The sequence below is a fragment of the Megalobrama amblycephala genome, linkage group LG4, assembly GCF_018812025.1.
Source record: "Megalobrama amblycephala isolate DHTTF-2021 linkage group LG4, ASM1881202v1, whole genome shotgun sequence".
In the NCBI taxonomy this organism is placed as follows: Eukaryota; Metazoa; Chordata; class Actinopteri; order Cypriniformes; family Xenocyprididae; genus Megalobrama; species Megalobrama amblycephala.
The window spans coordinates 35,560,696-35,583,097 of record NC_063047.1 but is presented as its reverse complement, the minus strand read 5'-3'; the positions used below and the strand labels follow the sequence as shown (position 1 = coordinate 35,583,097).

General features: G+C 36.3%; 1 protein-coding gene across 4 annotated transcripts in view; it reads right to left on the bottom strand.

Moving 5' to 3' along the window:
- The window catches only part of dmrt1 (doublesex and mab-3 related transcription factor 1), a 64,139-nt gene that overhangs the window by 20,540 nt on the left and 21,197 nt on the right, over window positions 1-22,402 (bottom strand). For 2 of the 4 annotated variants that reach the window (XM_048189090.1, XM_048189086.1), the window contains one exon: window positions 6,864-8,201. The exons of 1 other annotated variant lie outside the window; for it this stretch is intronic. In XM_048189090.1, coding sequence (XP_048045047.1) covers window positions 8,163-8,201 — 39 coding nt within the window. In that variant the 3' untranslated portion in view covers window positions 6,864-8,162. Of the gene's footprint in view, window positions 1-6,863; window positions 8,202-8,505; window positions 8,538-22,402 lie in introns of those variants that run through there. One more of the 4 variants, XM_048189088.1, reaches the window with a different exon arrangement.

Sequence of the window (22,402 nt, the reverse complement as noted above, 5' to 3'; positions counted from 1 at the left end):
CTGGGGGCCACGGTAAACTTCACCACATGAACTCCGTTTCCAGGGCTATTAAGCTTTTAATTGGAAAATAGCAGATGAAATTTCAAGGTGACGATAATGCAGCGTGCAGTGTGTTCATGGCGAGGGGAATTCACACCAAGAGGAGTGGGAGGACAACAGAAATTCCAATAAAATTATTTATTTTTCTGCCACTGATTGGCCTCAATGTAAATAGAAAAATAAAAAGAGAATAAGGTGAACATGCACTATATATACCATCCACACAAATCCATTAAATGTGAAATGAAAAGTACAATTTATTTATCAACTATAATGCTTTTTTTTTTTTTTTTTTTTTTTTTTTTTACAATTTGATCAATTTGTTTAAGATACAAGCATGTTAGATAAAATAAGTAAAAAATCTAACAACCAGCAAAGATACAAAATATCTGGCTCTTTTGAATGTAATTTAAAAATCAGATTGTTTAAGATGGGGAGTGAAATTCTGTAAATATATGACATTTTTAAAATTCTAATATTGTCTTTCTGTCTGCTCAGAACTGCATGACAGTTTTACTAATTAAATCACTCAATGGAAGATTTTGTAATGGGAGAGAACAGAGATGTCTGATGTTTTGACAGAGAGATACAATAAACAGAAACAGATAAACATTATTTTGGGGGTTCATACATTTTGTGTTCATATGCATTTGACTAAAATACATCTAATTCAAAGTTAAATGTAGTTTTTAAAAAAGTGTTATTTCCAACGGTGAAAGATTAGTATGGACATTTTCTGTGGGTTAAGTGAACCATACTAGCAGCACTAGACTGTGGTTTATCTATGTGGAGCCCAAAAGTTGTTATACTGAGCTGAAGGACAGAATAAAGCCAGTAAATGTCCCACGTCTAAGATCTAAGAAACCATAAACTCAGTATATGACACCAACTAAATCTCTACAGCAAACCACTCAGTGCAGGAGGTATTTTCACTCCCTAATAATTTTACATTATTATTTAGCAAACATACCTATCCCCAGCAACTTACAAATGAGAATAAGTATTTATATTATTATTATACTGTATATTACAAGAGATTAATTTCAGAAAGAAAACAAGTAGTACTGCCATAGGTTACACACACAAAAGGTTACTTGTTATTAAAGGGTTTCAATGTTTCAGACAAGAAATACTGACATTCATCGTCTGTTCAATCTAAATATTTGTACTTTATTCTAATACAGATACATTTTCATAGATGATGCTCTTAAATTTCATTTAGTCTCTTTTTGTACTTTTTGTCAGGTTTGATGGAGGTTTATAGTGGTAATTATGTATAGACTCAACGTTGAGTCTGTGAACTGTCCATCGAGACCCCAATCGGCTTCTCTTTCATTGCGCCTCTCTGACAGGCAGCCAATAGTTTCAATGTTGTGAGTAATGACGGGACATCTGTCCAGTGAAATGTCTGGTTATTCCCTCTGCATGGACAGAGCCTCCAAGGGCACTCAAATCACTGAGACTCTGACAGGACCCACACCTCCCCGCCACACCCTCTCCATCTCAAAGGCTGACAACAAAATAGTTGTCTGCCTCTATAACCCACTCTAATGGGACTTGAAATATACAATCGAGTACAACTGAAACTCAAAGTTAGAACAACAAATAAGTAATTGTAAAACTCACTGACAGTTTCATATCCAATCAATCACACTCATTATTCTCGCACAGTTACCGTATTAATTTACTTTTTTTTTTTGTGCCTGGGGAAAAAGGGTTTCATGTTCAGGCCATTACATTCACAGGACAGGTGCTTGATCACATTGTCGGCATAGTTGGGCATGTACTAAATTGGTCATAAGACTTAAAGTTATAGTGTGTGGCTTTCATTTTCAAATGACTTAAAACAATCTAATTATAATGGTTCTTCTTGTCACATTGACAAGTTGGCAAATCTTACAGTTCTGCTCATAAGTTTACATGCCCCTTGCAAAATATGCAAGATATTAATAATTTTAAGAAAAAAATAATATTAACTTTGTGAATTGGATGATCAGGGTAAATTTTATTTATTTTGTCTTTTGGGAAACATGTACTTGTGTAGCTTCTAAACGGCAGTACTAAATGAATTAACAAAATGTGAAAAATATACACATCATCCTGTTCAAAAGTTAACGCCCCTAACTCTTAAAGTCAGCATGAAATTAAATTTGCGATAGTGTTTTCTTTCCTATTGTGACATATATCCGAGTAAAACAGCTTCCAGACAAGAAAAAAAAAAAGTAGGGTGGGACTTGATCTTGTCCATGGGCAATTGATTGGATGGTTGTGGTTTGCCATTGCTGTGATGTCATGTGAGTGACAGGTTGATCCCGCCCTCACACTAGTAAACGCGTCATCAGAGAACAGAAGAGAAGTGTTGTTGCAAGAGAGAGGGGAAGTTATTTTAATTAAAGATTAGACGTAGTACATGGATTTCATAAAAATAATGATGTACATGGATCAATTATTTATAATAATGTAATGTTCTATCCAACTTATTCCTACGCCCCATGACGTGTTGCACAAATTATGGGTGTAACTTCCCGTTAAGCTGTAAACAGTCAGTGAAAGGCTCGCTCGATGAACACAATATAATTTTTTTTAAAACTGGGTACAATGAGATGACATTATTCTACTCACCAATTCTATTCTACCCTCAACCAATGAACATTAAAGGTGCTAAAGAGGATCTTTTCGTCGACTGAGAAACCAAAGACTGTTAGTGAGTTTTTGAAATGAGCGCATGCGTAAGAACAACCCCCCTCCTTCACAGCTCATTTCGAGGGAACGCCTCCCAAAACTCGTGCACGAGTATTGGAACACGAGTGTTTAACACCGGCATTCGCTGTGTCGTGTTTTTTGGATTCATTATGTCGGACTCACCGCAGGTAACTCATAATCTGCAGTTGTTACTCCTGTCTCCTGACAAAAACATTGCATGCGGCGCCTGTGGAGTGTGGAAAGTTACTGGAGCGCGCAGCCGCGCTCGTCTCTCACAAGGAACGTCACGGCAGAGATTGACAAGCAAGAGGGCCAATCGTTTACGCGATGATCGCGTAAACGATTGGCTGATGTTTTTAAGGCCCTACCTCGTGCACAGATGATGTATATTAATATTATTCCTTTCAGTGCACCTAATAAAAAGTATTTTATCAGTTAGTAAAGACAGTTTCAAGTAATATTGCAAAAATGTATAAAACAAAACATCCTCTTTAGCACCTTTATAAGGACATTTAAAAGTGTAAAAGCATCAACAAGGTACTTTCAACAGGCCATGAAAAGCGTGATTCTTTCCACAGCAATAACGGACGGGTAAATATAACTATAATGATATATATCTGTATTTTGTAATATACGTTGCCTTAATAAAAAATGTTAAAAAAAAGTGTTTCAAAGTTATTTCCATCATTTTTACAGATAATAAATTGTATTTACCTGTGAAAATGAACCTGGAAAGAGACGTGAGGCTTTGAGGAGAAAAATGAGAGATTGTTTGTGCATTCCAGTGAATTATTAATGGGATATATCGTAAATTAAATCCGAAGGACAGACCACAAATGTGCAGTATATGTTGTCCTTTTCCATACTATTACAGCCGTATGCAAAGGGACAAAAGAAAATAATCACGAGGATAGAAAGCAGCTGCTGAAAAGAGCTCTTGCCATAGATGTTCTTGTTGTAACGTTACATTAAAATACCAAGCGTTACGATGTCTGAAAATAAAACATGAAATAAAAATTGACAGCTCATTCTGTCAAACTAACAGCTTTATTGGAGGGCAACCTTATGATATGAAAAGATTCGTTTCAGTCTTTTTAAATGGAAGTTCCCCAAACCAGAAGTGCAACCCATAATTCGAAACGCAGTAGGCTAGTCAGGAATAAGATGGATAAAAAAATAAAAATAAAAAAACAAGAACAGTCCATTTCGATTTCATGGTGACTTTAATGCATCTTGTTGATCTCAAAATCATAGTCAGGAAAGGGGTTCAAATATACAGAAGATGCCAGAAAACAAAAGAATGTGGCTGCAGGATTTTCCTAATGAACACTAGGCAGTTTTATTAAGGGAACAACTATCACAAAATATAAAAACAGTGATTTATCATCCAGGTAACAACAGACAGTATTATGATTCAAAGGTATATAAACTTTTGAACTGGTTCATTTGTGTAAATTCAGTTATTATTTTGTCTTGTGGACTCACTGGCCACTTTATTAGGTACACCTTGCTAGTACTGGGTTGGCCCCCTTTTTGCCTTCAGAATTGCCTTAATTCTTCATGGCTTAGATTTAACAAGATGCTGGAAACATTCAGAGATTATGGTCCACATTGACATGACAGCATCACGCAGTTGCGTGCCCAAAGTGTGCCAAGAAAATATCTCCCACACTATTACACCACCAGCCGGAACCATTGATACAAGGCAGGATGGATCCATGCTTTCTTGTTGTTATGCCAAATTCTGACCCTACCATCTGAATGTCACAGCAAAAATTGAGACTCATTCGACTGGGCAACGTTTAATCTTCTGTTGTCCAATTTTGGTGAGCCTGTAGGAATTGTAGCCTCAGTTACCTGTTCTTAGCTGACAGGAGTGGCACCTGGTATGGTCTTCTGCTGCTGGATATTTTCTCGTTTTAGGACCATTCTTTATAAACCCTAGAGATCATCCAAAATCCCAGTAGATCAGCAGTTTCTGAAAGACCAGCAAGTCTGGCACCAACAACCATGACACTTAAATCACCTTTCTTCCCCCTGTTTTGAAGCTCAGTTTGAACTTCAGCAGATCATCTTGACCATGGGTGTGTCTCAATCAGATCCCTAACTTCCTAGGTTGTGAATCAGTACATTGTGTACACTAATTCAGGAACTGGTAAGAACAGTTAGGACCCTGGCTCACTACACATTGGGACACTTGCATGTCTCTATTTCCAGCGACATGACAGCGTCTTCATTGTACAGCATCACTACTGGTATTTATGAACAACAGAGTTGTTATCTTTGACATTATTTTTTTTAATGTTATTTAAAGTACATTATAAGAAATACTTAGCGTGTTACATATGTACTTGCAACATCTCAGCTGTAAATAAATTATAAATGTTAGCTTATGATGTATGTTTCTGCTTAAATATAATTAAACAATGGTTTTTACTTAAAAAAAAAAAAAAAAAAGTGTAGTGAGTTGGCTCACGTGATTTATGTTTTGTGCTTCCGTTAAGGGAACATTGTGAGCATCGATGCCCTCTGGTTTTCAAGGTGAATTGTGGGATTTTTAAGGGAGCAAACGTTTCAGTGCACTGGTAAGATTTTGCGATTGAGACAGCCCTTAAAATGTCCGACTGCCTGTTCAGTGCCATGACTACTGAACTAGGGAGCTGATTGAGACGCACCCCATGGGTGCTTCTCAATACTCAAATAGATGCTTCCTCATTTCCTCCCTCCCCCGTCCTCCAGCCTGTGACCCGGAAACCGACCGAACTCAGCCATCTTGAAGGGCATTTCTCTAATTGCACCACGGGGAGCGAGGAACGAGTAGTAACAAAGCTTCCTGAGGAGTCATGAGCGAGGATAAACAGGTGTTTCCTTCCCTCGCATCCTAAAGGGTGGAGCTAAGATGCGAGGAAAGGAAACGAGGATGCACAAATAAGAAATGAGAAGCACCCCATGTCTGCATGCCTGAATGCACAGAGTTCCTGCCATGTGATTGGCTGATTAGATATTTGTGTTAACGAGCAGTTGAATAGGTGTACCTAATAAAGTGGCCAGTGAGTGTGTATATATGTAAACATCTGTTCTTTCTTTAAAAAAGGGCTTATTCAGGACCATACTAAATAAAAAAAATAGCATGCAATATTGTGCTATTTTTCTGTAGTATTTCTATTCATCTAAACAGGTTGTTATGTGTCAAGAGCAACGCAAGCATGCTAATATTTGATTTTGTAATTTGTAATTGTAATAATTATATTGAATTTCTTAACACAACAATCTGCATGTTGTCCATAAATTCGACCGTCAAGGTTTTCTATTCTCTCATATACCGGTAATCTTCTTTAATATCTTTACAGAACCCTCGAAATAAAATGCATTCAATTCAAATAAATGTATTATTACAGATTAAACTGGGCCTTGTTTCAGACCGTACAGTCATCAAACACTTTTATGATGACCTCTTCCTCTCTTAAATCCAAAAGCCCTGACTTAAGAAAATGCAGCTCTAGCACCTGTCCCCCTCCCTCCAGTACGCACCGAGACTTTGGGACAGGGGTGGCTTTATCTTTCATGCAGCCGGCATGATTGATGGCACAATAGCAGCTCAAGGAAAACAAATCCACAGACACTTTTCAGGCTGTCGCTGGAACACAAACCTGGAGCAGCAACAGAAGGACACGGCGGCACGCCGGAGCCCAGAGCTGACAGCCTATGATAAAGCGGCCTTCCTTAACTAAACTCGTAAAGCACGGGACAATAAAACTCAATCTTCTGTAAAATCCAATTAAGTCATTATCTGACTGATTGTATCTTTAATTGAAAACAGAAGTGACAGTAAATTTCTGTGATATATCAGGATCAATCGATACTGCTGTACAATCTGCTCTCCAGAAGTGATTTATAATGCCAAAGCCATATAGGTAACTCCACATTCTTCTCACTAAAACCACTGGGGGATGAAATTAAGAGTAAGTGCATTTAATAAAAAAACAAGATGGTCAGGTTATTGATTACAGCAGATGGGGCAGAATCGAATGAATGTTTTGAGGGTGCAGAGCAAAGAAAATACAAGTAATTTTCATTTCGGATTTTATATTGCGCTCCAACAGTCAAAAGCCTTGTGAAAGTCAGTCATCAATAATGATTTTATTTCCACTGAACATGAGAGCATATAAACATACAACGATTGCAAATTAGCTTTTGCATTGCTTTATAATCACAACAATAATACAAATATTTGTAACATTATGGTGTCGGAGGACAAGAGCACATCCACGCCACCGGCAAAATACAGTGGGTAAATTAACACGTCTGGAAAACAAATTAACAAATCAATCAAACTGTGAACTGTTAGTCATTGCACAAAAATGCATCAAAATAATGACATTTTACATTGGTTTTTAGAACAAAATTAATTTGTCTCTGCAAGATACCTACTAATATTGAGTTGCATGTAAGTAAATAAGTGCAAAAGATATACCGATTGTCGAAGCATAATAAAGCGCCATCCACTATAATAAAAATGTAAAAATCAGATTACATATTAACATATGGCTCATTTCAATCAGCCTAATACATTTAACATATCCTAAAAGGAAAGAAAGTTTTGTCTTTCTCTTCTCCTCTGTTTGTGACTTGACTGAGGACGCTATCTGTGCCAACACCATTAAAATCAAGGGCACAGCTTCATATTATACAAAGAAAGCTCAGAAGAGCACTGCACATTAGCTGGATCGTGCACAGGAACAGGGTTGATGCAAATCATCAAAAGTTAAATGATGTCCTTTAGTGATGGCCATAAATAAACAAGCTGTTCGCTGTGAGATTGAAGCATAATTTAATAGTATCTCTTCTAACCCAACTGTCCCGCACGACACTGTGGAGATGCTGGAGAAGCCCTCATAGAGTCTGCAGCATGAAGGTCATGGAAACAAGTTAGATTATCCATTAGGCCAATGACAGCGATATTGAGCTTGAACCGATACGTGACAATAAATCGTTCTGCTCTGCCATTTCTTTCAATAGCTGCTGGAAAGTGAATCAATTTAGTCTTTAAAAACTGCAGCAGCAAAGTGAACAAACTGAAGCTATCAAACTGTATGAAACAAAAACTATGTAAACTGCATTTCTGATAATCAGTGAGAAACTTAGATTACATCTTAAAAGAATTACCACTACAAAGCTGCATAACACCACATTGATCAACCTGATCAGTATTAACTACAAAAAATGCCGAACAGTAAGGTAGGATTTGGTTACAGAATCATTACACATTTAGTTAAAAGTTACAGAAACAACTCAACAGAAAAATGAGAGATTGGTGCAGGTGAGGGTGTTTTATTTGGTCGCTCCCTCTATGACGGAGTCCACGGAGAAGGTTCCAGATTCTGAGCTGCTCTCACACTCAAGCTTGTTCTCAGTGTTGATCATTGAGCTGATGGAATCTTGAGCTCCACTGGAGTAAGCTGAAATAGGATGCATCATGACACATAAACTATTTTTTGTTTATTATTGAAGACCTTTTAAGCAAGAGCATAATCTGGTTATGGCATCTGTGATAAACAATACCCGAAGCATGCTTGTAACATGAGCTTTTTGGTTCCTGACATTTTCACATTTAATGACATGTACAGTACAATAGTGCCAAAAAGTATTTGGACACTTAAAGATGCTTGAATGTCTTTGAATTAGAAACAAAATGTCAAGCCAAGTAGCATTTATCAGAAATAACCATAAACATAAGACATACTGTTCAAGAACAAGACAAAAAGTTCATACCGGTAGTTACTCTGATAGGTTATCTGTTTTTTTAATGTTTTTATAAGTATCATCAAGGCCGCATTAAAATCTATTAATACAACTTAAGATATTAATACAACTTAAATAACTGTTTTCTATTTTAATCTATTGTAAAATGTAATTTATTCCTGTGATGGCAAAGCTGAATTTTCAGCATCATTACTCCAGTCTTCAGTGTCACATGATCATTCTAATATGCGGATTTGCTGCTCAATAAACAACAGTATGCTTAACATTATTATCAAGACATTACTATTATAACATTATTATTATTATCAATAATGAAAGCAGTTGTGATACTTAAAGGGTTAGTTCACCCAAAAATGAACTTAATACTCACCCTCATGTCGTTCTACACCTGTAAGACCTTCGTTCATCTTCAAAACACAAATTAAGATATTTTTGATGAAATTTGATGGCTTAGTGAGGCCTCTATTGCAAGCAACACCAAACTTCTTAAGATCCAGAAAGAGAATACTTTTTGTGTGCCAAAAAAAAACAAAACAAAAAAATGTTTTCTTTCGAATCTTTTGTTTCGAATCAGTGATTCGGATCGCGTATCAAACTGCTGAAATCACATGACTTTTGCCCTCCGAACCACTGATTTGATTCGTAAAGCTCCAAAGCAGTGTTTTGAAATTGGCCACCATTAGATATTGTTGAAAAGTTGCTATTTTGTTTTTTTTTGTGCACAAAAAGTATTCTTGTCGCTTTATAATATTAAGGTAGAACCACTGTAGTCACATGAACTGTTTTAAATATGTCTTTAGTACCTTTCTGGATCTTGAGAGGTTCAGTGACATTGCTCTCAATAGAGGCCTCACTGAGCCATCGGATTTCATCAAAAATATCTTAATTTGTGTTCCAAAGATGAAGGGATGTGGAATGACATGAGGGTTACATTATTTTCATTTTTGGGTGAACTAACCCTTTAACATTTTTGTAAAAACTGACATTTTTGATACATTTTTTGATTAATAGTGTAATGTAATGTAAGTCTTTAATAATTATTACAATTATTTAAAAAAAAAATCAAACCCCCAACTTTTGAATGGCGAATTGTAGTTTACATCCAATAACAATCACTTTGAAAGCAGATGGTTAAAATATAATGAAATTATACATATTTCTCAGTGTAATTTAAGTGTCCAATTTTTTGTTTTTTTTTAAAGTTACCATCTTGAATTCTACCCAAATATGTGAACAATCTAAATCTTTACACAAAACACAATGTTAAGAGTGGAAACAATGCTGTCAAAGTATTTCTGATCTTGAGATTATCAGCTTCTCCAGTCAAACCAAAGAGCATCAATTAACTGTATGAGCAGCGCTGTCAGCTCTCAACATTACAACAAAGTAAAGACAGTGGTGCCTTTTTCTGAATCTCACACTGCAGCAAGTTCTGGCTACTTAGGCAAACTCACTCAAGCTGAAGATACGCGTATTGAGCCAGTCAGACTACTGAGCGAGCACAAGACTATTGAGTGCAGGACGAGTCTGTACTGTGCTGACTTTCTCCAGTATCTGTGTGTAGACTGATAACTAAAATAGCATCATGATATCAACGTAAATATGAATTAAGACACTCTAAAAAATTACCTTTAGAATCAGATGTTCTGTTTAACATTAAATAAACCCTGACAGTTATTAAATTACATTTTTAACCCAAAGACCAAATCACCTGCTTAAATAAACGACTATGTAAATGTAAAACCGAAACACTAGCAGCACAAATGTTATAGATCCCTATAAAAATGGATGGTAGTTTGTGCATTGAGCCAGGTCAGCTCTCATCTCAATGCGCATATGAAGCTAATACATTACAGTCTCTACAGATTCTATCAAAGTTACGAGTGTCGGGAGGGGCAGCGCACACAAATCCTGTTCAGCTGCTTTCCTGACCTTCATAACCTGAGAAAAGGAGCATAAAGGCTCTTACAGTGCCTCATCCCTTCTTGCCCTCCCTCTTTTTCATCTGCCTTTCCTCCTCTGCGCTGCTCTGGCGTGGAGGTAATTAAGGGGCGCTGACGAAAAGGAGTAATTTTTCTCCTCATTAACTTCCTGATTGGTTTCAGGCTACAAAACTTTGCGCTCCGCCTGCAGTTTGTCACCAATTCCAAACTGGCCAATCGTTAATACTAATGTTTGTGTAGCTAAACTGCACCGGCGCTCTCTGTACAACAATAATACACGAGTGAGGGTGAAAGAGGAGGGGCTGGAATTAGCCGTGGCTGTGTTAATTCTGAGGGAGTTCATCAGGGGGAAATCTATGGTGTAATTAAAGGGAAGATCTCGCGGGTGAGCGGACAGGTCGTTTGTAGGGACGGTAAATCAGATGTGGGGCTGTTCGGCGAGCGGACATGTTCTGTGTCATAGCTTCGTTGCCTTTGATTATCATTGTATTAGTGTTTAATATAGACTAATGTTAGATCGGCAGTAAACACTCTGTAATACAGACAATCGGGCCTGTAAATATGCAGATAAAACGCAAATAATAATCAAATAAGTAAATGGAGATTTTTTTTTTTTTTTATATATACAGAAAAAATATCTCGCAAAATGTTTTTAATTTTTGACACAATATAATTTGACCTAGTCATGCTGGACACATTCAATAAGAAAAAAGATTTATGAAACTTCAACAAAGTTGCCAAACAAGAAATTTCCAACACACTGGCAGTGACACAAGAATTACAAAAAATAAAAACATCACACGTGTCTGTCAAGTGTAAAACAGTATTGAAACAAGAGAGGATTTAATTTCTGTACACCTAAAAAGAGCTTATTCTCCAATCTGAACTTTTGCCCTATTCACCCTTGTTCGGCTGACTATCTTATATTTCCAAACTATTAAACAGTCTTTGTGTGGTTTAACAAAAGGAACCTTTTTTTTTCTTCTTTTTTTTTTTTTTTTTTTAGAAAAAGAGCATGAAAAGGGGAGGGGAAACAGTGAAAGAAGCTCAATCATTTCTGGCAGTTTGGAATAAGTGAACAAAAGCCCAGATGTGAGAGAAGATGGTAATTCAGGGTTGATCTATTGTGGATAAGCTCTTTCCTCTGCAACTCATATACTGCCAGCACTGGGCCATGAGGGTCCATAATGCCTTCACTTAGATAAACACACAGAGTTGCATAGAGATAACGCACACGGGCGGGCACACACACACACACACACACACACACACACACACACACACACACACACACACACACACACACACACATATATATACATGCTCAAACGTGTACACAGATGCACTCATACACACGTGCTTACAGCAATTAAGAAAAAATGTTCACTGTATCAGTCTAAAACTGAGTGTTAAGATATGCACAACATTTGTACCATATTGTACCATATTGTTTATAGGCTGATATTAGAGGTCGGTAGGTAGCTGAGATTTTAATGCCATGTCAGCAGCCAAGGATTTTTTTTTTTTTAAGTTAATTTTCTACCGATTACAGAAGTTGAATGATGAACACAACAGAAAAAATAAAATTACACAAAGTGTTTTAAATGTTTCATTCTATACATTATAATAAATAATATAATAAATATTAAACAACTGATTTTAAAACTTTATTTTGACAAAATAGTACAGAATTGACCATATTCAATTACTTCATGGTTTTTGTTAAGCCAGCTTGGGCATTTATGGTGAACTGTCATTCTGCTGTACATCGACACAAAACCATCAATGGTTGAATTTTAATGTTGTATTTATATTTTAATGCAGTTATCACACTTGCCTAATTTACCAATAAACCAGTTTTATTGACTGCAACAAAGATGAAGCCAATGGGAATGTTTGAATAGCTCATATTAGTCATTATCATGTTAGTCATTAGTCTGTAATAGTTTTCCACTCAGTTTCACTTTTGAATAAATATTAAACATTATAAAATCACTAGGTTTAAAAATACATTTTGTCAAGGGGAAGTATGAAATACTCACAAAATCTCATCTCATCTCTACTTTTCTTGCACAGAAAGCTCTCCCTTTATAATCACTGCATTGACAGTCAGTCAATGCACCACAAGCTTATGAAAACTCACATTTAAAGGTGACCTCGAATGAAAAATTGAATTTACCTTGGCATAGTTGAATAACAAGAGTTCAGTACATGGAAAAGACATACATTGAGTTTCAAACCCCATTGCTTCCTCTTTCTTATGTAAATCTCATTTGTTTAAAAGACTTCCGGAAAACACGCGGATCTCAACATAACGTAATGTAACAGTCGGGGTGTACGCCCCCAATATTTGCATATATGCCAGCCCATGTTCAAGCATTAGACAAGGAAAGGCAGTATTAACGTCTGGATCTGTGCACAGACAAGGTAAGCAAGCAAGAACAACAGCGAAAAATGGCAGATGGAGCAATAATAACTGACATGATAACATGATATTTTTAGTGATATTTGTAAACTGTCTTTCTAAATGTTTCGTTAGCATGTTGCTAATGTACTGTTAAATGAGGTTAAAGTTACCATCGTTTATTACTGTATTCACGGAGACAAGAGAGCCGTCGCTATTTTCATTTTTAAACACTTGCAGTCTGTATAATTCAAAAATACAACTTCATTCTTTATAAATCTCTCCAACAGTGTGTAATGTTAGCTTTAGCCACAGAGCATAGCCTCAAACTCATAGAGAATCAAATGTGAACATCAAAACAAATACTTTACTCACATGATTCGATGTATGCACACAGCATGCATGACGAACATCTTGTAAAGATCCATTTGAGGGTTATATTAGCTGTGTGAATTTTGTAAATGTGCTGTAATATAATCGAGAGCTCGTGAGGCAGGGGGCACGCAATTTAAAGGGGCGGCGACTGAAAAAATCAGTGTATAGTTAATGATGCCCCAAAATAGGCAGTTAAAAAAATTTATTAAAAAAAATCTATGGGGTATTTTGAGCTTAAACTTCACAGACACATTCAGGAGACACCTTAGACTTATATTACATCTTGTGAAAAAGCATTCTTGGGCACCTTTAATTTAATGAATCTAACTAAAGCGCACAATAAATCTTTAATTTAGTGTGTTGATGCTTTTTTTTCCACATGAAAGTATGAAAACTGATGGTCAAATTGAATTTTGCCAAGGAGGAACACTGAGACATGTCTTTTTTTAATGCTAGGCCTGACTATTTAAGTGACTATATTCTGATTATAAACTAAGTATTACCCTATTGATGCTGTTAAATCTACCTCAAGACGTTGAAGACACGACACACCAACAAGTGACATTTTACCGGAAGTTTCCCAGCTGGCTTCTATCATTGCGGAAGTTTTTAAGAACGTTCCGTGCATGTGGTCAATTGCAATAGAGTGGTGCGGGCATGACATCAGAACCCAGAAGACTAATTTGCTGCTGGTTCCTTTTAATGTATGAATATAAAGTCAGTGATAAACATAACTTAACGATACTTTGATGTTTTGTTCTAGAACTTAATCTGCACAAACTCACACCTCAAACTGTTACTTAATTGGAACTTATTAGAAACATAAGTTTTCAAAAATCAAAGTTTCATCAACTTTTTTTACCACAGGCTTTATTTTACTCAAACTGAAAAACCGCATTATAAATCCCCAAAGGAAAATCTCACAGAAACCAGCGGCGAATTAGTCTTATGTGTTCTGACATCCTCCCTGCATCACTCTATATCGGAATAGTAATTTATCGGTTCGTTATATAGTTATAATTTTCTGCAAGAACTGTAGTATTGGTGCCTCCCAACTTACGCCAAAGGTGAACCATATTGCCGTTCACTTGGGTGTAGTTCATTCGTTAACCCCTCAAATTTAAAAATCCACTTTCACACTAACCAAACGGACCAAACTCTGACATCAAACGAACTCTGTTCAGAAGCAAAAGCTGTGAAAGCACCCTCAGAGACAAACACACATATCCATACGACATGACTTGGCTGAAGATGTGCTGTGGGGAGATGGAGTTCCCTCAAAGAATGACATGCACGTCTCTCTCAATCATTAGAGCCGTGGCAGGACTTAATGGCGCAGAAAACGCAGGCCTACAGCAAGGAGGCGGCACTTTAAACAGCTGCTGACTCTTCAAAGAGCGAACAGCCGTGGCTGCTGCAGAGAGACGGATGCTGTTCTCAGAGTGAAGTGCTCACTCATAATCACATTGGCATTGGAGTTTGAAGCACACAAGGGACGTGGATGCTGACTTCTTTAACACTTAATGACAAACATGAACTGGCACAAGTAAAATTCAAAAGCATTTTATTTATTTTTTTATGTATAATATTTCAGAGCACCTTCAGATTTTTTACTGATGAACTGAATACTGGGTATTAGATATTGTTTGTAACTCAGTAAAAATAAGATCTATAGTTGGCACATCTAACGAATGTGCAACAATTCTGAAGAAAATGTCAGTGATGTAGCCTGCGCAAAACTCACCCGTACAATGATAAGGTGTTGTGGGCGTTATGATTCAAGCGTACAGTATGAGTCATGCGGGACAAGTTACGCGCCTAAGTGTAAAACTCCTAACCTGAAGTATGAAAAACGAGCTTTAGCAGCAAGCAAGACCAAACACTAAGGTATTTTGTCTATTCAGAAAAAAAATGTGGTTACACTATTAAATTAGGTGTCTTTACCTACTATGGACTTGCATAAAAAAAGTAATTGTTAGGTACAATGTACTTATTGTGTTCATCGTGTATTGCAAAACACTTTTGCTGCTATTGAGATGGGATACGGGTAAGATTAGGGACAGGTTTGGTGGTATGGGTAGGTTTAAGGGTGGGTCAAAATGTAAGGAAAGGGTCAACGGTGCAATTATAGATGTAATCACAGAAATTAATTACAGCTGTAACTACATGCAGGTATTTTTAAAACATATGTACAATGTAATGACATGTATGCAGTTGTTATACAAGTGCATTGTATAAAATGATTAATTTAAATATTAATATAGATCCCTTAATATAAAGTAGGACCAAAATTTTTTATGTAAACATTTTTTTATACAGTATGTACAGAAGAGGATTAGGGCCAAGCAATAATAAAAAAAATAAAACCATCTCGAGATTAAAGTTGTTAAATTTCGAGAAAAAAACTCGTTAAATTTCGAGAAAAAAGTCGAGATAAAATGTTGAGAATAAAGTCATTAAATTACGAGAAAAAAGTCGTTAAATTATGAGGAAAAATGTCGTTAAATTTCGAGAAAAAAGTCGAGATAAAATGTTGAGAATAAAGTCATTAAATTAACAAATTTATTCTCATAATTTTACGACTTTTTTCTCGTAATTTAACTAGTTTATTCTCAACATTTTATTTCGACTTTTTTCTCGAAATTTAACAACTTTAATCTCGAGATGGTTTTATTTTTTATTATTGCTTGGCCCTAATCCTCTTCTGTAAGTATGAACTGTCTATTTATCAAAGAATCCTGAAAAAAATGTACGAAGGTTTCCACAAAAATATTAAGCAGCATGACTGTTTTCAATATTGATAAATTGTTGAAATGTTTAAGCACCAAATCAGCATTAGGATCATATGACACTGAAGACTAAAGAAATGGCTGCTAAAATTCAGCTCACATGTGAGTACATCGGACACTTGAGTCCCCCATTATTGGACTATTAGAGATCTGCATGAGTGGCCTGTAACGTCTGACAGGAGGCATCATGCCAGGGTCAGAGGCTAATTAAACACATAAGCACCTCCAGACCCTGTATTGTTCCCCAATCTGTCCCCAGTCTCAAAGTGTCTCTGAGAGAATTGACAGGCCCTCCTCCCTGTTAAATCACTGGCACTGATACAGCTCTCCGCCAGCCCTGCAAATGACCTGTCCGTCTCTCCCGGCCCGCGCGCCGATCCGTCGAAACATTATGGATATACTATAATGACTTGAGACACAGGATCGATGATTTGAGGGATTTTGTGTTATTATCCTTAAAGGAGAGAAAATAATCACAAGTGAAAAATAAACAGTGCAGGCATCGGTTAGCAAGGCTCTGGGGGAGACTGAAGCCCCCCGGGGTGAAATAACTTAATAGATTCAGTTGAATTAATTATGTTATGGCGGAGGTTAAAGTTGAACAGGACCATATTTAGAAAACATTCTACTCAAGAATGAATGTCCACCTTCCATCAGTAAGCGAAACTAATTAAATGCTACTACAAAAAACTAATTAATTGAAATCTGTGTGGAAAAGGAACTATGAAGTAAAGACTCAAAATAAACCATTTACACAAGATTTGCTTTTTTAATAGCTACAGATTCCCATAAAATAAGCAGAAACTATGAACACATCTTTTCTTTAAGCTGTGTATTTTATAATATATTTTATTTGACAATAAAATAAGATTATCAAATAACTTCTATTAGAACATATGACAAAATGTTTAATTTTCAGCAGTCATTACTCCAGTCACATGATTCTTCAGAAATCATTCTAATATGCTGATTCGGTGCTCAAGAAACATTTCTTATTATTACCAATGTTGAATACAGTTGCTGGTTAATATTGAGGAAACCATGATACATTTGTTTATTGAAGTTTACTTAAAATAAAAAAAATTTGTAACATTATAAATGTCTTTACTGTCACTCTTGATCAGTTTAATGCATCCTTGCTGAATAAAAGTATTAATTCCTTAAACAAATTTTTTTGAATGGCTGTATATAAACTTAGATTGTAGACTTTCTTTAACGCAGACTGTCTCGTGAGGAGGACAGTGTGCTAAAAAGAGCAGAACCTTTGGCTGCAGTCATTACCCATTTTATCTCTTCAGTGCCTCAGGCAAGTGTTAATGGAAATGTTGTACAACACATTACGACAGTGCTTGAGCCTGGAGCAGCCAATTACACTGGTATTTAACCGATCCATAGAGAGAAAAGACAGAGCATTTAGCATCAGCACTGGAGAAGGGAAGACAGCATGACATGTAGGAGTTACTGACTGTGCGGTTAAATAACACTCCAGCCAGGCATTTTGCCTGCAGGCCACTGATTCACCCTGATTCATTTACTTGGCTAAGAGACGTCAGGCTTTACCAATTCTTTTGAAAGTTTTTGAAATGCATTATGTGGCACTTTAGCTATCCTCGTCATCTGTACTACTAACATACAGCCCAGATTACAAAAGCTATCAAGTGTTTGTTTTGTTTTGTGTGTAGGTGGTGAAAAAGAGAAAACCTTTCTCCTACTGATCTGAGATCAGAAGGGGAAATAGATAAGAACTGGCAATTGTCAGCAGGAAAATATAGAGAGTACAACAGTATAAGCTGTCATGCAACTGGCATCATACAACATTTATCCATAATTCCTTCAAAATCAACATTAAATTTAGTGTATTCAGCTTTTTATGAACTCATGCCCTATCTGTAACCCTAGCCAGGCTAGTGAAACTGTGTGTGTAACAACCATATAAAGGGACACATGTAACAGCACTTAACCTCGAGGGCACAGGCTGTGCCAGAGTTCTACGTTCCAAAGAGGAATAATGCAAACAGGATGGATTAAATGTTAAAAAACGCTCCATAGTCTCCCTGTCAGAAGAGAAGTTACACCTCTTCCTGCTCAAGCTCTACCTCTCAATTGTGCTTGAAGCTGGGAGTGAAGCATTATTCCCCTTTGTTAATCCTGCAGTGAAAGAGAATGAATGGGCTCTTTGGTTGCTCCAATAAGATTTTGTGTTTTCCTGGAACTTTTTACAGAGGATCTGATGCCTCTGAAAGTGATATAACATTCTGACCGAGAACAATTGCATCCATTAAATTTGTGGTTTGTAAACGGCATCAGGCCGGTCGATATATGTCAAAAGCACAGTACATATGATTTGATGTGACTGGAATGTGTAATTAATTACCTGTCAATAAAGCCCTTCTCCATATTTGTATTCAAATAAAAGCGTTGCTGATGGACAGCAACAAAAACTTAGAACTTATTCGAAAAAAGTACTGTGGCAGAAACATGTACAGTGATGTACGAGATGATAATACCATTGTACTATTTAAAATATGTAATGAACCTGAATGAATACCATAGTATTTACAGGGTAGTACTAGAAGGTATTTCAAAGAATAGAATGGCATTAGCTTGGTTCAAGCCAAATAAAACATGATGGTATTACCATAGTACCATGTCCAAAAAAAGAATGTATATACACTCTAAAAAGATGGTTCTTTAAAAGGTTCTTTACACATAGTAACAGTTCTATTTAGAACTGCATCGTCCTGTAGAACCCTTTATATGCTGAAATGGTTCTTTGTGTTAGAGTTTAGGGTTCTTTATTCCCACCTTTTTGTTTTTCACCTCATGACTGATTTTCTGGGGCCATATTCACAAAACATCTTAAGGCTAAAAGTAGCTCCTAACTTGCCGATTTAGGAGAAACTCTTAAAAATAATGGCCGTGTCAGTCCTAATTTTAGGAGTCCTAAATTTTTGCTCAAAGAGTATTTCACAAAGCATTTTAGCACTAAAACTAGCTCCTAAATCTGTGAAACGTTAGGAGTAGTCAAGAGGACTCCTAAATCACTAAGACCAAATCACAAACAATCCTAATCCACCCAAAGACACTGTACACCATTGAGGCAATAGCGATAGAGCCTTGGGTGCTGAACCTTTTCTTCATAAATGCAATACATTTTGATTTATAGATTTGAATCTACGATGAGACGCCAAAAATAAATCTTTAACAAATAAATAAATATTGTCTGATTACCTGTGGCAATGGTTTTCATGAGTTCACACTTACAAATGATTGAATAAAGTAAATTATATATATATATATATATATATATATATATATATATATATATATATATATATATATATAAATATATATATATAAAAGCGTATTTGGTGTGCTGTCCAAGGGGATCGAGGGCTCCGAGCTTGGAATTTAGCCCAAACCCAAAGTTCTCCCTGTATCCCCAGCTGAGAGTGAGGAGCGGGGTGGCGGAGGGATGTAGAAAACTGTTGAAGTAACTATAGGCGAGTTGGCTCTCGTCTGTGTATATATTCCTCCTCTCAAGCTGATTAGATAGACCGTTTGAATGTATTTCTCCCAAACTTTTTTTATAAAACATAATTTGTCACTTGAATTCTGCATTCTCTTGAGATGAAGACATCCAAGAGGCAGTCCACAATTAACTGTATATACTAGTTTAATTAGTGACACTTAGTCTACATTTTAAAACCTTTATGGCAACATTTTATTTTAACTATGGCAACATTTTTATTAAAACAAATTTATTTGAATAGGGCAACATTTGTATTTTAAGCCTTTATTTTAATATGGTAACATGAAACCTCATTCTACAATATTTCTATGATTAAATCGCTGACTCCTCCCCATCAGCCAATCACTGTGTGTTTACTCCATAGCAACGATGTCAACCCCGCCCTTACTCTTAGCTTAAGACTTCTGTCTATTCCTTAGTAAAAGTTTGTCTCAGCAGCTTTGTGAATAGGTTTTAAGAGAAAATTCCTAACTAAGAACTTTTACTGCTATTTAGGAGAACTCTTAGTGGTAAGATAAAATGTTTTGTGAATACGGCCCCTGGAGCTTAGCTATACAACACAGACCGTCAACACACTCTCAACAGGTAAATTATTTCTTTTTTTAAATGTCTATACATTTTAACAAAGATATTGAATTTATTATCCATGTTAGATTTTTTTTAATTATTACTTTATACATACCCAGTCACAAAAACATTAAAGCTATCCCATGACTCTATCACTTATTTTTTTTAACATGGTAAAGAGCTCAATACTGTCAATACTGTCCATTATTGCTAATTTTGGCCTTCGTAAACATAATGTTTTTATGTAAACAAATGGAGGAGACACACTGTAACTCTTAACTGTCACGTCCCACAACCTCATCATCTGCAGAAAGAAACTGTCATTCAGAATATACACATTATGAAGGACATAAAGTCATCATAGAGGATTGTGAAGATATTTCACTGGAACTTAGTCTTCATTACATCTATGTCATGTTCAATGTCATTTGTTGTTTATTAATGTATTCAGCTAACAACTGTTGTTTGCACTGTCATTTTTTCTACAATTTGCCATGTCAATAAAAACTTAAAGGACCTTTGACATGACCCCATGCTGTTTTTTTTTGTTTTTATGTAAAACCCAAATAGAAGCAACAAAATATTATAAAAAAGGGTTCTGCTATTGTTACAAGCCAAAAGAACCTTAATTTGGTACTGTTTTCTTTAGAGTATCTATCTATCATATATATATTAGGGCTGTCAAAATAACGCGTTAATTTCGATTAATTAATCTGAGAAAAAAATAATGCGTAAAAAAAAATAACGCAGATTAATCCATTCCGTATTGACCTTTGAACCTGGAGCCATTCTAGCCACCATTCGACTGTAAAATGAAGGAGGGAGACGACTGCTGCGCTGACGGACAGAACGAGCAGAGCTCCTCCCTCGTGTGCGCGAGCTCTCTCTGTCTTCAAAGTAAGCACCGTCTTTGCACTCTTTCTACCTCACACATAATAATCTAAATCAACTGACACAATGCTAAAAGTTCGTAAGGTCCGAATCCATGTTTCACGAGGCGCATTCGGAGAACGTTTTTCCTGAATAACCGCTAGGTGTGAATAGTGCTCAAAAGAACGTCACCTCATCTTCTCTGACAGGCATCCCACACATGCAGCTGACATAAACCACACTTTCAGTAAACAAAAAGAAAATCCTATCTAGTGGTGAAGTGTTTTCTGTGTTGACAAATCTTTTGCGATGTCCTAATAACAGTCGCGATTCGCACGCAACGCGTCAACGTCCGCTAATGTCCAATTCGTGACCGAATGACTAATTTGAACAGATTCATTTTAATGAATCATGACAACAACTGATCTGTCCACACGGTCTATAATGAATCATTTACTCGAACAACTCTGAAATGAGAACATAAGTGTGCTTACCCCATTTAGCAAGAGTGGTTAGTAAAATTAGCCTTAATAATCCACAATATTTTCAGGTTATTTAAATGACAATGTGTAGTAAATTAGGCCTACCTATAAAATCAGTTAGTTTAGACTGGAGTGAGATGAAACCAGAACAAAGCAAGCTCTTAGTATAGTAGTTATTAGTTAATATAACTTCTAAATGCTACATTTTAAAGGTCCCGTTTTTCGTGGTTTTTTGAAGCTTTGATTGTGTTTATAGTGTGCAATATAACATGTGTTCATGTTTCGCGTGTAAAAAAAAAAACAGTATTTTTCACATAATTTACTTATCTGTATACCGCTGTTTCCACGGTCATAAAAACGGACTGATGACTTCCTTGTTCTATGAAGTCCCTCCTTCAGAAATACGTAACGAGTTCTGATTGTGCCAGCGGTTCTTGTGTTGTGATTCGACAGCTCTGAGCGCTCCTTGCCCGGAAAAGTCACGCCTCTTACCATAACGTGGAGATGCACGCGCTCAGTGTTATTGTAAACATGTCTTTAATTTTACCCTATCAATTTGAGCCGGAATCAGACCCGGTGATTGGACTGCGGGATGAAAATAACTGCGTTTCGACGACATGGCGACAAACACACTCTACAAACGCAACTCTTGTGTATTCCTGTGGGCGGAGGTTAGTCAAAAAACTGTTTTAGTGACGTCATTAAAGAAGGAAGTAGAGGGATGTAGTCCAAACTGGCCGTTCGATGTAGGCGACTTCTGTTAAATAAAATATCTCGCTTGGCATTGAACTTTGAGCTTTAAAATTTTACAGATTTTATTTATACTCTAACAACAACATTACACACTAACTAAAGTTTGAAACATGGGATCACGAAGAACGGGACCTTTAAATACTTTTCAGGTTTAGCAAAAAAGCATCTTCTCTTACAAAGCT